At 47.1% G+C, this 16,118-nt stretch overlaps 1 protein-coding gene across 9 annotated transcripts in view; it reads left to right on the plus strand.

Annotated features, from left to right (window-relative positions):
* The first annotated feature begins 587 nt into the window (after window positions 1-587).
* LOC137422004 (aryl hydrocarbon receptor nuclear translocator 2) overlaps window positions 588-16,118 on the plus strand; it is a 195,215-nt gene continuing 179,684 nt past the window's right edge. For 8 of the 9 annotated variants that reach the window (XR_013622627.1, XM_068108660.2, XM_068108661.2 and 5 more), the window contains exons 1-3: window positions 605-743; window positions 14,442-14,553; window positions 14,690-14,737. Coding sequence is in view for 8 of the 9 variants with exons in the window: in XM_068108660.2 (XP_067964761.1) it covers window positions 716-743; window positions 14,442-14,553; window positions 14,690-14,737 (188 nt within the window). In the remaining variant the exon portion in view is untranslated. Of the gene's footprint in view, window positions 744-14,441; window positions 14,554-14,689; window positions 14,738-16,118 lie in introns of all 9 variants that reach the window. The other variant, XM_068108658.2, reaches the window with a different exon arrangement.

Genomic DNA, 16,118 nt, shown 5'->3' on the forward strand with positions numbered 1-16,118 from the left:
TTTCGCCTCTCGGGATCACACCCTGGCTTCCAGAGTAAGATGTTCGTCCTCCCGGAATCGAACCTGAGCTCCATCACTCACCTGAGCTTCCTTCACGCAATTAAGAGTAAAAGGTAATTCCTGTCATATTACTTTGTAAAAAAGCGAAAACGAAGACATTTATAACCAAATAAACAAGTCTTGTGAAGCCGTTGTAATGGTTTTGCGTCATGAGTGTCCTTTCTCTCGCCTCATCCTTATGCACCTCACGCTTTCTCTGCTCACGTGGTCGCGCGGCGCGTGCCGTTGCCGAGCAACCACCGGCTTCGGCCACCCCCCTCGGAGTCGCGTTCTTTGGGGACGGAACCTCTAAAACAAGGGCGACGTGATCACCGAGTTGGCGTCGCTGCTTCAAAAAAAAAACGTTATCTCGTGTAAATGGCGATCAGCTCGAGGAAAACATTATCAGGAAAAGGGAATTTTTTTCACCACCGCTTTCAATTCAACGGGAGGTTGATTGGGTGAGACGTCGAGCGTCCCTGCTCTCTGATTGGCTGCGTCCTTGGGGGTCGAGCGAAGGCGACTTGTGATTGGGCGAATGCTGCCGTGTTGCGTCGTGCGTCACGCGAGTGTGCGTGTGCATTTAAGTGAGCGAACGGAGTTTGCGGGTGTGCGACGACAACAGAGACCGTCATAGGCACATCGTACCTCCGTGGACGGCACCCACCTGACACCTATGGCTGCCACGACAGCGAGCAGTGCAGGTGAGTCTTTGATGCTTGGTTACCTGGTCTTGTTTACCTGGAGCTATTGCTGAAATCGCTGGAAATTTTACAAACGGAGATTTTCATGACATTTCACGTTTCATGAGACATTCATTGACGTCTTGGTGAAAATAATCTCAAGGTGCCAATTCATGAATTAAATATAAAATCGTTTTTCATTATTTTTTACTGATCATTGTTAATTAATTTCTAGTTTATTTGTTGTTGTTGTTGTTGTTGTTGTTGTTCAGATTATTCCAGTCCGAAATCAAAATAGAAAAACCATACCAAGTTTATTTCTTTTGACAATGGAGCAATTAGGATGTTTTTGTGTATCTGATATTTTCATCAGATCAGATACATTCATTTTTTATTTATTAACTAGCAGGGGGGGGAGACAGGAGAGGGAGGGCTGAGGAAGGGAGTGGGTGGAATGGAAGGAGGAGGTGAGGGGGTGGGGGGGTGGAAGGGGAGGGGGGAGGGGAAGGGGAGGGGGGAGGGGAAGGTGAGGGGAGAGGGAGGCGAAAGATATACTACATATACATCCTTTGGGAGGGGGTACGGGGGATGGCTTTGACAGGCCCCTCCGTTTTGGGGGAGGGGGGGGGAGGGAAGGAGGAAAAACTTACAAGTGCAAAGAGTGCTTCATAATCTCAGTGTTGCCCAGGTAAAAAAAGAAATTGTAATACCCTCTGCCACCATCACCAGGTGGTGCTACATGGTACACATTTACATAGAGAACTTACGCCCCTCTCCCGGTCCCCCACACCCCAGAATGAGGCTGCGGCCACATAGCCTATGTTACCCCCCCAGACAAAGTTGAATTTGTATTTGTACCCGAAGTAAAGTATAAAAGTTTTAATAACTGGAGTACCCAGCGCTGCTCAACCGAAAAATAAACATTAACATATTTGAAATGAGGGCAAATATAATGGAAAAGCAGTTACATCCAAATCAGAATCCATCACAACAACAACAAACAACAACATGCATTTTAAGGCAATTTTCCCCGCTAGAGCGGGGGTTAGCCTTGCGGTCCCCATGACAATCTTCTCCATTTTGCCCTATTTTCTGCATCTCTCCTTGTTAACCCCCTTGGCCCGCATTTCTTCTTCCACCATCTTTAGCCAAGTCTTTCTCGGTCTTCCCCGTCCTCTACTTCCTTCTACATTAACTTCCATCACTCTTCTCAACCAGTCACTTTCATCCTTCCTCAATACATGACCAAACCATCTCAACCTGTTCCTCTTCACAGCATCAATCACAGGCAATATTCCCATCATCTTTCACAATTCATCATTTGTCCTCCTCTCTCTCAACGATACTCCGCACATCCATCGAACCATTCGCATTTCCACCCTTTCCAGCCTTCGTTGCTGCTCTACGTTCATTACCCATGTCTCGCTCCCATAAATCATAACACTTCTCACACATGCAGCATACACCTTTCCCTTCAGCTTCAGCGACACTCTCCTCCTCATCAGCACGCCACTCAGTTCCCGAAACTTCTTCCATGCACATCTCACTCGAGCAACCGTTGCCGAGTCTGATCCACCTTCTCCATTCAGCATGTCTCCGAGGTAGCAAAATGTTTTCACACCTTCCAGCTTCACGCCATCTCCAAGATCCAACTCAACATTTCCTCCATCTGCAGCTCCCTCTGCGCACACCTTACATTTGAATGTAGCTGCCACACTGGTTAGTGACCCTCTCAGACCACTACATTTTTGATGAACCCACTCAGCGCACATTGTACACTGAATGGAGTTCACTCCGACACCCTTCCTGCACACAGCACACGGCCACTTCCCAGTTCTTTCCACCTCACCACATGCTTTACCACTTGCCATCACCTTTGTCTTTCCGATAATCACCTTCAGACCTTTTGTCTCCATACATTCCTTCCACTTGTTCATCTTTTCCTTCAGTCCATCCATACTTTCCACAATCAACACCAGATCATCTGCATACAACAACTCCCACGGTAAACCCTCCTTTACGTTCTGAGCCAGCACCTCCATCACAGCTACAAATAGTAGTGGACTTAGTACCGACCCCTGATGCACTCCCACCTTCACCTCAAACTCACCACTGTTCCCGTCCTTCGTCCTTACAGCTGTGCGTGCTCTTTTGTACATTGCCATCACTACTCTGATCAACCATTCCTCCACTCCTAACTTCCTCAATGCCCATGTCAATACTTTGCGTGGAACCCTATCGAATGCTTTCTCCAGATCAACAAACCCAAAAAACAACTTCTTCCTCTTATCCATGTACTTCTCCTGCAACTGCCTCACAATGAAAAGCGCATCTGTCGTTCCTCTTCCTGGCATAAATCCAAACTGCATTTCGTCGATCTTCACTTTCTTCCTTATCCTCCTTTCCAACACCCTTTCCAATACCTTCATTCCATGCTCCAATAACTTTATCGCTCGGTACGAGCCACACTCCAGAGGGTCACCTTTCCCTTTGTATAGAGGGACGAGGGTACTCAGTTCCCAATCCACTGGAATGCGGCCTTCTTTCACCACCAGATTACAGATCTCTGTCATTCTCTTCACACCCCAACTTCCTGCTGCCTTCAACATATCTCCCACAACTCCCGTCGGCCCTCCCGCTTTTCCACTCTTCATTGCTTTTATCGCTTCCTCAACTTCCTTCTCAGTTATCTTCTCTGCCGGTCCTAAAACTGGGTTACTCTCTATGTTGCCATCCCATTCATTCTCTGTATTCAACAGCATTTCCATATATCTTTTCCATCTTCCTTTAATTCCATCTGGGTCGACAACGATTTATCCCACTTCATCCTTCAAGCAACTCACCCCCATCACATCACACCTCTCTTTCGCTATGTGCTTTGCAATCCTGAATACTGCTTTCTGACCCTCTTCCGAATCCAAGCGTTCTCCGAACATTTTCCTACATGCCTCCTGTGCCTTTGCTACCTCTTTCTTTGCAGCCTTCCTGGCTGCCTTATAACTTTCATGCTCTGCTGTTTCTGCTCCCGTACCCTTCGCCTTCTGCCACTCCTTGAACTTCTTCCTCTTCTCGTCAATCCTCTTTCCAACTTCAACATCCCACCACCATGTTTCCGAGTGCCTCGGTGGTCCTTTTGTCCATCCACATACCTCACCAACGGCTCCCAACAGACTAGCTTTCATTGACATCCAACCACTTTCAAGCTCAACCACATCATCCTCTACCCTACTCAGCCTCTCTTTTAATGCCTCCCTTACTGTCACCTCTTTCAACCTCCACACCTTCATTCTCGGTTGGTACTTCACCCGCCGAGCTCTCCTCGCACCTTTCACCCTTATGTCGCAGACAACCAAGTGGTGCTGTGAAACAGCCTCCTCCCCCGGGATCACCTTTGTGTCCCGGAGGTGCCCCCTATCTCGCCTACGCACCATCAGGTAGTCAACGGTTGTCGTCGACCCACCTGACGTGTATGTAACAAGCTTATTGTCCTCTTTCTGGAACTGAGTATTACAAATCAACAAATCAGCTCCATCAGCAAACTCCAAAATCCTTTCACCTTCTCCATTTCTCACACCATATCCGTAACCCCCATGAACTCCCTCAAAACCGTCCATACTCCTTCCCACATGTCCATTTAGGTCTGCTCCCACCACAACAACTTCCTCATCTTTCACGTTTTCCATCAGCTTCTCTATCGCACACCAGAACTTGTCCTTCTCTTCATCGCTTCGACCAACCTGCGGAGCATATCCCGAGATGACGTTCACCAAGAGCTTTCCAATCATCATTTTCACCATCATCAACCTATCACTCACTCTAGTCACACTCACCACACTGTCTACAAACTCCTCAGAAAACAGGACACCAACACCATTCACGCCCTCCGGGCACCCTTGCCACACAAACTTGTATTTCTGTCCCTGCCTACCCTTCACCATTCTCACACCACTTCCCTTCCATCTCCTCTCTTGCACACAACATATGTCCACTCTTCTTCTGACCAATACTTCCACCACTTCTCCTGATCTCCCTGTCATTGTCCCTACATTCCATGTCCCAAACCTCAGAAACCGATCTCCATTTCGGGCTGTACCCTGCCCATATGTACTTGTGATTGTCATGGTTCACTTTTTGAGGCAATGTTTTCATGGCCGGATGCCCTTCCTGACGCCAACCCTCTTAGTCGTCTCTTACGACACGCAGGGATACGGTGTACCTATTCTGACCAGGGTACACACTGGGAAACGTTTAAAACATGTAAATTCTGGGGGGGGGGGGGGGGGGCGTCAGCATCACGGCTGCGGTTTAAACATATTCCAACAATATCCAAACAGAACCATGAAAAAAAAAAAAAAAAAAAATCCATCACAAATATCAAATAATCATTTTACCTTTTCATTCAATATATGCTGGTGAATGTGCCACGTGTTGGCTTAGTGGTTAGGGTGCTGGGTTGGGATCCTAGGATCCTGGGTTTGAATCCCGGTCAATCGCTGAACCAACACCAGCGGGGTTGACTCAGCCTGTCATCATTCTGAGGTTGGCAAATTGAGTACCAGTTCACTGGTAATTCCCTGCGTGTCGCAAAAGGTGACTAACAGGGTTGGCGGCAGGAAGGGCATCAGGCCATAAAACATTGCTTCAAAAAGGGGACCACGGTGCCTGAACAAGGCCAACCCCGTTTCCGGGGAAAATGGCCACCAAAGGTATTTGCCGGTGAATGTGCCGTTGATCACATTTCTGAGTACTAGGGCATGCCCGTACTATATATAAGCTAGGACGTGCCCGTACGTGGGTGCCCGTTCCTTGCCAAAAAAAAAAAAAAAAAAAATTTGTGTAGGGGTGTGTGTGTGTAAACATCCTAGGGCGTGCCCGTACGTGGGTGCAAAAAAACATGCGTGCAAACAACAACAACAAAAAAAAACTTTGAAACCACGTGGCAGTAACGACCACAGAACCCCCCCCCCCCTCTATTTACATGAATGGTTTGGTCCATTCGCAACGACCACAGAACCCCCCCCCCTCTATTTACATGCAATGGTTTGGTCCAAAGCGAACGGCTTGCAGTGTTTGGTAAAGAAATCGCCATAGCTCGGTAAGTACTTGTCCGATTAATATGAAACCTTGAAAAGGCACATCCTCGGGTCCCCAGCAATATACCTGGCAAGTTTAAAGTATATCGGACCCGTGGTTGTCGAGAAACAGCGGTCACAGACAAACATACACACATACACACATACACACATACACACAGAGATTAATGGAATTATAGATAGACTAGGGCATGCCCGTACTATATATAAGCTAGGACGTGCCCGTACGTGGGTGCCCGTTCCTTGCCAAAAAAAAAAAAAAAAAAAAATTTGTGTAGGGGTGTGTGTGTGTAAACATCCTAGGGCGTGCCCGTACGTGGGTGCAAAAAAACATGCGTGCAAACAACAACAACAAAAAAAAACTTTGAAACCACGTGGCAGTAACGACCACAGAACCCCCCCCCCCCCTCTATTTACATGAATGGTTTGGTCCATTCGCAACGACCACAGAACCCCCCCCTCTATTTACATGAAATGGTTTGGTCCAAAGCGAATGGCTTGCGGTGTTTGGTAAAGAAATCACCATAGCTCGGTAAGTACTTGTCCGATTAATATGAAACCTTGAAAAGGCACATCCTCGGGTCCCCAGCAATATACCTGGCAAGTTTCAAGTATATCGGACCGGTAGTTGTCGAGAAACAGCGGTCACAGACAAACATACACACACACACATACACACATACAAACACACAGAGATTACTGGAATTATAGATAGACTAGGGCATGCCCGTACTATATCTATATCTAAAATTATATCCCCCCCCCTCTATTTACATGAAATGGTTTGGTCCAAAGCGAACGGCTTGCGAGTGGTGACAATCCCCCCCCTCTATTTACATGCAATGGTTTGGTCCAAAGCGAACGGCTTCCGGAGTTTGGTAAAGAAATCGCCATCGCGTGCACAAACGCGCAGGAAAGCGAATGAATCGCAAATTCGTTTTTATTAGTTGTAAAACATAGTTTAACGCCAACATAGTTTGCAAACGTGAAATAAATGAATACGCTCTCAAATGTGCCATCCGAGGCAGAGTGTGCCCGCCACGTTCGGCACACGCGATCGTTCGCTGCTCTCTGATTGGTTGAATCGTTTTTTGGACATAGCTCGGTAAGTAATTGTCCGATTAATATGAAACCTTGAAAAGGCACATCCTCGGGTCCCCAGCAATATACCTGGCAAGTTAAAAGTATATCGGACCCGTGGTTGTCGAGAAACAGCGGTCACAGACAAACGTACAGACGTACAGACAGACAGACAGAGATTACTGGAATTATAGATAGATGATGAAGTTAGTCGTATGATGACGTTCAGGAAGAAGAAGAAGCCTTACCACCAACTTCGACCGCTTCCGGAATTGTTTGATTATTTGTGTTCAAATGTCTAGTAATTGTTTTGTATTTAACTAGGCGAATGTGTACTTGCATATAACTGTCATTAATCAAAAAGGCTTAGGCATTACAGAGTGATTTTTTTTTTTTTAAATCGCAAAAAACGAACTTTCAATTTTCTAATTTTTTTGGCCTAAAACACTCCCAGGCACTCACTGATGAATCTCTGAAAGTTTGAAGAAGATCCGTTCAGCCATCTCTGAGTAAAATGGCGACACACAGACAGACAGACAAACGTCTCTCTTATCTAGTAGATTTTGCCCCGAACACCTTGTACGTCTGTGCACATGTACACTGCTTCTGGAATTATATTTAATTTGATAATGTGCACATGTGTACGTCTGTGCACATGTACACTGCTTCCGGAATGTATAAGGTTGGACCACTCAGAGACTGCAGATGTTATATACGCTGAGCTTGGATGGCCGAGCCATTCTCTTCGCCTCGCATTCTACTCCCACTTCAACACCCCCGATCAATCACACCTTCTTGTGTGGTTGGCCGGAAAATTGTTTTGGCCTAAATCTTTCACGACCCAGCTCCACTCTTGGGTTAGTGACTTGTAGCCAACGTGTGGATCTCAATGGAATCCTTTCATCTCCTCCATGTCAAGGCTGGAGTGCCCCAATGAAGTGTTTTGGGCCCAGTCCTATTCCTGATCTTCATCAATGATCTCTCTGACTCTTTGGAAAATACTCTTTATCTCTTTGCTGATGAATCCACCCTCTGCCGACTCCACCGTCTGCCATAACATCCCTCTGTCGTGACATCCCTCATCCTTCAGACAGGCTGCAGCCTCTTCCCTCTCTTCAGACCTTGACAAAATCACAAACTGGTCAAACACTTAGTATACAGTATGTCTTTCAATCCTGACAAATCTCACACTCCCACTATCTTTTTCTGAAAGGACTGTCTGGCAAACCCCCATCTACTTTCTTAACAATCCTCTTGAGGAAGTTCAGTTCTTCAAAGTCATTGGTCTCACGATCTGCCATGATCTTTCCAGGGCAAACCACATTTCCAATGCCAGTCGCCGCCTGGGCATCCTCCGTCGTGCGAAGTCCTTCCTCGGCACACCTGAGCTCCTCACCACATACAAGGCTTTCATCCGCAGCTCAATGGAATACTGTTCTCCCCTCTGGGCCGGTGCTCCTGCCTCACACCTAGCTCGGCTTCACGCTGTTCAAACCAAAGCTTTCAGAATCATTGGAATCTCCCGCGATGAAGGTAACTCTGACGGCCTTTCACTTACTCACCGCAGGCAGGTTGGTGGTCTTTCTGTCTTCTACCGACTCCTCCCTGGCCTATCCCCCCAGCCCTGTCTGTTCTCTGCCCCCCCCCCCAAATACTCCTGCAGGTCGCACAAGATCTGCCAGCAACCCTCTTCTGGTGAAACTGCCAAAATCAAGAATCTCTGCTCACCTTCACTCTTTCATTCCTCTTTTCTCCCGCCTCTGGAACAAACTTCCTCACTCTCTTCAATCCCACTCTTCCCTCCAGGTCTTTAAAACAGCTGTTCACCACCATCTCTTATCTTTCCCCATCCAAAACCTTGATCTTTTCTACCCCTGTTAATTCACCCCAGATCCACTTTTCTGAAATACCGACTTCTTTCCTGGAAGTCCTAGCTGTGTCCGTGTTTTTTTTTTTTTACTTCTCCCACCCCCCAACCACCTTCCCACGCCTCCTCCCCCCCAAGCTCTCTCCCTCCCACAGATCTCCCGATGTCCCTGCTCTCAAATGTTGTACTTGTGTGCTTCCTCCTCTCTCCCCATCTTGTCTCCTGCCCCCTTTATTTTGTCTTATGTGTCAGTTTCTTTTTTTGTCACTAATGTTAACTCTTACATGAGCCTCGATCGTGTATACAAAAAAAAGTATTGGAAAATGCAGTTCAAAACAAAGAAATGTAAGGTGCTTGGTTTGGGGAAGAATAATTAAAATAGGGACTACACAATGCAAAGGGTAATCTTGGAGCGTGTGACACTGGAAAAGGATCTGGGGGTGATGATGGATGCGCAGGGTAAGCAGGCAGCACACACAGTTCCAGGCAACTACAGGTAAAGCTAAATAATAGGGTTTTGGGTTGCATTCGAAGGGGGATAAATTTTAGATCAAAAGAGGTAACTTTGTATAGGAATTTAGTGAGGCCTCATCTATCTATATATATAAAACACTTTCATCCCTTTCAAATCCCTCCCCTTGTCCCTTCCCTCCCAAACTCCCCCCTCACCCCTCCCCTTCAAATCTCCCCACCCTCATTGCTTCTCAATTTCCCCCCTCTCACTCCCCCTCCTCAAAGCGTCCTCCCCGCTTCTTCCCCCTTCAAACTCTCACCTCCATCTCCCCCAACCTTCTGCCTCGCTCTTCCCCCTCCTCAAATAACACCTCATTGTGGCTCACCCAATCACCATCAAACCTTTTGTCCGCCCCATCCTTCCCTTTCTCCGAGCTATTCTGAAATCTCTGACACACCTTCAACAGCTCTCCCTACCTCTTCCACCTCTTCCACATCTTACCCTACCCCTCCTCCCCCCTGTTCTGTATCTGATGCTCCCCCTTCCTCTTCATTAACGGTATGGACCTCAAACATCCGGGGCCTTCGTTCAAACTTAACTGATCTCTCCATACAGGTTGCTTCTGTCAAACCAGACGTGATCTGCTTAACAGAAACTTTCCTCCTTTATGATGTCTCTGATTCCATAGTATCTCTCCCGGGCTACTCCCTCCTCCGGTATGATAGACCTGAGCCTCGTCCTGGAGGCGGGGTTGCTATCTTTATCAAAAACTCTCTTCCTCACTCGCCCTGCACTGCACTCTCTCCACCTCACCCCCAGGAATACCTCTGGCTACGGCTTCCCCTTCGCTCCCACCTCTTGTTCATATGTGTGTTGTACCGTCCACCAAACAGTGATGACTCCATCTACATCTCGCTGTCTGATGATATGGACCAACTTCTATCTACTCATCCCAACTCTCTCTTCCTCATATGTGGTGATTTCAACTGTCATCATGCCAGTTGGCTGGGTGTGGGTACCTCTCTCACCAGCCATGGCTCCTCAGCAAAGGACTTCTGCGACTCACTGGGACTGACACAATCTGTCAATTTCCCGACCCGGATCTCAGTCAACGGAACATCTTCTCTTCTGGACTTGGTTATGACTAACTTCCCTGAAAATGTCTGCTGCTCTTCTTCTGCTCCGATCGGATCATCTGATCATGTCCTTGTTAAAGTGGACATCTCTCTGACCATCCTCAGGGAGCCTGCTCAGCGTCGACGAGTCTGGCATTTCACTCAGGCCAACTGGCACGGTCTTCAAGCAGCCATCAATCATCTGGACTGGTCTCCCATCTCTACCACCTCTGACATCAACTCATCCTGGGAATTCTTCCAAAGTAAATTGCTCTCTCTCATGCACAGATTTATCCCATCTCGTCTTCAGTTGTCATACCCTTCCTCCCGTCCATGGTACACGGAATCTTGTGGTGAGGCTGTTGCCCAGAAACAACTTGCCTTCGTGTCCTGGAAAGCAAATCCAACGGAAGGAAATCTCATTTCCTTTCACAAAGCCCGAAACAAGTGTGTGTCCACCCTCAGGAGAGCCAGGAAACAATATCTCTCCGTTCTCAAGACCGAACTCTCTTATCTGTCTCCCTCTTCCAAATCCTGGTGGCGTCTGGTCAAATCCGTTTCTGGTGTTTGTTCCCCCTCCATCCCCTCCCTTACCTCAAACGGCTACACAGCTGACTCCGCACGTGAAAAAGCTGAATGCCTCAACTCTGTGTTTGCCTCTAAATCTTGTGTCCCAAACCCATCCCTCTCTGTACCCACCATACCCAGTCGTACCCTGCTGCTCCTGGACTCCGTGTCCTTTCCTCCTGACAAGGTGGAAAAGTTTCTGTCAACCCTCGACTCTGATTCTGCAACTGGACCCGACGGCATCAGCCCACGGGTCCTAAAATCCTGCTCTGCTGCTCTATCTCACCCTCTCTCTGTTCTCTTCACCCTCTCTTTTGCTCAAGGTCAACTGCCATCTGCTTGGAAATCAGCCAACATCACCGCTTTGCACAAAAAAGGTGCAAAAACAGATCCTAGCAACTACAGACCAATCAGCCTTCTCCCAATTATCAGCAAAGTCATGGAATCCATCATTGCTTCGGATATGAAATCTTTCCTCTTCTCCAATGGCTTGATCTCTGATCATCAATTTGGTTTCAGACCAGGTCACTCTACTCTGGACATGCTGCTTCTGCTGTCTCAACAATGGATGGAGGTCCTCAATGCCAAACAGGAAATTAGAGCTGTCTCCCTCGACATATCACGTGCCATTAGACACGGTCTGGCACCCCGCTCTGCTCACCAAACTCTCCTCCTTTGGTATCCATGGAAATCTCCACGCATGGCTGGCGGACTTCCTCTCTAGTCGTCGTCAACGTGTGGCCCTGAATGGGTTTCTCTCATCTCCTCTTCCTGTTCAGGCTGGAGTTCCCCAAGGCAGTGTTCTGGGCCCCGTGCTTTTTCTGGTCTTCATCAATGATCTCTCTGACTCTCTCGAAAATCCTCTCTATCTCTTTGCTGATGACTCCACTCTCTGCCGCTCCATTCCTCTTCCCTCAGATCGGCAGTCTGCTGCCTCCTCACTCTCTGAAGACCTGGACAAAATCACAGACTGGTCAAACAAGTGGAACATGTCTTTCAATCCTGACAAATCTCACACTCTTACTATGTCTCTCCGAAAAGATAGACTGGACAACCCTCCCATCTACTTTCTCAACAATCCTCTCCAAGAAGTTCTGTCGCTCAAGATTTTGGGTCTCACTATCTGCCATGATCTTTCTTGGGAAAACCACATTTCCAAGCTGGCCTCCAAAGCCAGTCGCCGACTGGGCATCCTCCGTCGTGCGAAGTCCTTCCTCGGCACACCTGAGCTCCTCACCACATACAAGGCTTTCATCCGCAGCTCAATGGAATACTGTTCTCCCCTATGGGCCGGTGCTCCTGCCTCACACCTAGCTCGGCTTCACGCTGTTGAAACCAAAGCTTTCAGAATTATTGGAATCTCCCGCGATGAAGCTATCTCTGAGGGCCTTTCACTCACTCACCGCAGGCAGGTAGGTGGTCTTTCTGTCTTCTACCGACTCCTCTCCGGCCTTGCACCCCCAGCTCTCTCTGTGCTCTGTCCCCCAAATATTCCTACAGGTCGCACAAGATCTGCCAGCAACCCTCTGATGGTTAAACTGCCGAAATCTCGGCTCTCTGCTCACCTTCACTCTTTCATTCCTCTTTTCTCCCGCCTCTGGAACAAACTCCCTCACTCCCTTCAATCCCACTCCTCCCTCCAGGTCTTTAAAACAGCTGTTCACCACCATCTCTTATCTGCCCCCATCCAAAACCTTGATCTTTTCTACCCCCGCTAATTCACCCCAGATCCACCTTGTTTGAAATTCCAACTTCTTTCCTGGAAGTCCTGGCAGTGTCCATATGTTTTATACCTCTCCCACCGCCCCCTTCCCACGCCCCCCCCCCCAAAGCCCTCGCCCTCTCTCAGATCTCTCGATGTCTCCATGTCTCTCGGTCCCTGCTCTCAAATGTTGTGTTTGTGTCCTTCCCCCTCTCTCCCCATCTTGTCTACCGCTCCCTATGTTATATGTTTTATGTGTCGGTTTGTCTTTCTGTGTGATTAATGTTCGCTCTTTCACGAGCCTCGATCTTGTATACAAAAAAAAAAAAAAAAAAAACGTGTGTGTGTGTGTGTGTGTGTGTGTGTGTGTGTGTGTGTGTGTGATGTTACCGATAGACTCCTAAACGGAGAGGCTTACGTGCTTGATATTTGGCATAGACATGGCCATTGAGCCTGGGACGAACATGGCCGAACTCAAAATATTTGACGATCCATATTTTTTATTCATATGTACCTCAGCGCACGGAATCAACGGAATCAGAGCAGGTGGGCGCTGATTCGCTCAGAGCGATCACGTGATGACGCTATGACGCTATGACCGGTATGACGCTACGAACGATATGACGCTACGAACGCTATGACGCTATGAAAAAAAAAAATTGCTATGACGCTATGAAAAAAAAAATCGCTATGAACGCCATGACGCTATGAACGATATGACGCTATGACGCTATGAAAAAAAAAATCGCTATGACGCTATGAAACGCTATGACAAAAAAAATCGCTATGACGCTTTGAAACGCTATGACAAAAAAAATCGCTATGACGCTATGAACGCCATGACGCTATGAACGCCATGACGCTATGAACGATATGACGCTATGACGCTATGAAAAAAAAAATCGCTATGACGCTATGAAGCTATGAACGATATGACGCTATGAAACGCTATGACAAAAAAAATCGTTCGCTTTGCCCAGGGGCTCGCTCCCCCCCCCCGTTCCCCTCCCCTCCCCCTCCCGGCAATGCCGGGTACTTCTGCTAGTCTGAAATAAAGCCTTGTGTTGGCATAACAGCTAAGGTGGCTGGCTTGAGATCTCAGGGTCCTGAGTTCAAGCCCCTGTCATGCCTTTGAATTAATAACAGGTGGGTTGACTCCGCCTGTCATCCTTCCGAGGTCGGCAAAATGAGTACTGGCTTTTGGGAAGGATGAGCCACTCTAGCATCCTGCGTCGGAGTGGCAACCTGTCCAGGATTGTGCGCACTAGTCGAGGAAACTGCTTCAGCAGCCCTATACATCTGAAGATGTAAAAAGGAGTGGTCTTCTTCTTCTTCATATGAAATACTGTGTTCAGTTTCGGTCGCATCTGAGGAAGGACTTAACTGCCTTAAAGAAGGTTCAGCTTTGAACGACTAGATTGATTCATGGGTTAGATAGACTTTGCTATGAGGATGGGCTGAAGGGGACCTGATAGAGACGTTTAAGATAACCAAGGGTATAGATTATTGACAAAATAAGTGCAGAATAATTTTTCAGCCGAATGGTCACTGACAGGACAAGAGGGCACAGTTAAAAAGGACATTTATGTTGGTAGTAAGACGGGGGTCTTTCACTCGGTCATGGTGAAAGATCAGAATGGTCTCCCTGCAAGGGTAGTGTTCGAAGAGTCAGGCAATCGTTTTAAAATGTAGTTTAATGGGCATCTGGAAGTCCTGGAGATGGGGGAGTACAAAGATTTTGGCATGCTTGTGCAGACTTGCTGGACCTATTGGCTCCTCCTGAATTGACGTTCCTTGTATTTCCTTGTATCTTCCATGCCTTCCCTTGCACATGCTTTCAGATCTGGGAGATACAGGTGTTGCACCCACTGTGGCACCCCCAGTTGTTGGGCAGAGTGCCATCGGAGTTGGTGTCACACCTGCTTCTGGAGGCCGGGGAAAAAGGCGCACTGGGTAAGTGTGGTTATGGCCATTGAAAATCCATTCTCGGTCTGGAAAAAAACTCCAATAATAGAGAAAGATCCGACTCTGTATTGATTCTGGATGGAATGGCGATGACCATTTTGATATTTTTTTCTCTGTCATGCAGACTGGAGTTCGACGATGAAGATGGACAGGGATCAGGAAAGTTCCCCAGGTAAGGTTGTGTTGGAAAGCAGAGACTTTGAAGTGAGTATTAAATAAAGGATGTATGGTGGCTAAGTGGAAGAAATGGGAATGGGATTAGTTTACTGTGGAAAGTGTAAATAGGCACATACAGTCACGTGAAAAAGTAAGTACACCCCATGTAAAGTTTTGACTTTTTCAACATATTTCAACATGCAGCTATTTGATCTTCATTTTAACAATATTAATAGATAAAGGTGATATAATATAACAAATATCATGAAACATTTACATTTTGTAGTCAATTGTATAATTTAAATAAACATAAATGCAAATTTCACATGTGGAAAAAGTAAGTACACCCCTACATTTATCACTACTTCAAATACATAAAATTTGAATCAGGTGCACCAGCTCAGGTGCAAATGATTAGAACATCATTGGAGAGGTTCATGGAGGAACCTGTCTTATTTAAACCTCAGACATTCAGTTTGGTTTGCTCTTTGTTGTTGAAGTGTGTGGCATCACCATGCTTAGATCAAAAGAGCTCTCTGAGGCCTTCAGAAAGAAGGTTATAGATGCCTACGAGTCTGGGAAGGGATTTAAAAAGATCTCCAAACAATTTGAAATCAATCATTCGACTGTCCGGAAGATCATCTACAAGTGGAGAAGATTCCAAACAACTGCCAACTTGTTCAGGCCAGGCCATCCCAGCAAGTTCAGCCCGAGAGCAACCCGCAAGATGCTGAAAGAAGTCTCTAAGAACCCCAGAATGGCATCACGGGACCTACAGGTAGCTCTTGCCACTGTTGATGTCAAAGTGCACGAGTCTACCATTAGAAAGAGGTTGCACAAATTTGATCTACATGGGAGGTGTGCCAGGAGGAAACCTTTGCTGTCCAGAAAGAACATCAGGGCAAGACTAAAGTTTCCCAATGAACACCTCGGCAAAGACCAGCACTTCTGGAACAATGTGCTCTGGACAGATGAGTCAAAGGTAGAGCTATTTGGCCACAGTACCAGAAGACATGTTTGGCGAAAACCAAAGTCAGCATTTGACCACAAGTACCTGATACCAACTGTAAAGCATGGTGGTGGAAATATTATGGTTTGGGGCAGCTTTGCTGCATCAGGGCCTGGGCAGCTCACCATAACAGAATCCACTATGAATTCTTCATTGTACCAGAGGGTGCTTGAGGATAATGTGAGGCCATCTGTCGGAAAGTTGAAGCTCAACCGAAAGTGGACCTTGCAACATGACAATGACCCTAAACATACCAGTAAATCCACCAAGGAATGGCTGAAAAGAAAGAAATGGAGGGTTCTGGAATGGCCAAGTCAAAGCCCGGATCTAAATCCCATCGAGATGTTGTGGGGGGATTTGAAACGAGCTGTGCATGCAAGAAACCCCT

This window comes from Myxine glutinosa, chromosome 2 (assembly GCF_964187855.1).
Source record: "Myxine glutinosa chromosome 2, kmMyxGlut1.1, whole genome shotgun sequence".
Lineage (NCBI taxonomy): Eukaryota > Metazoa > Chordata > Myxini > Myxiniformes > Myxinidae > Myxine > Myxine glutinosa.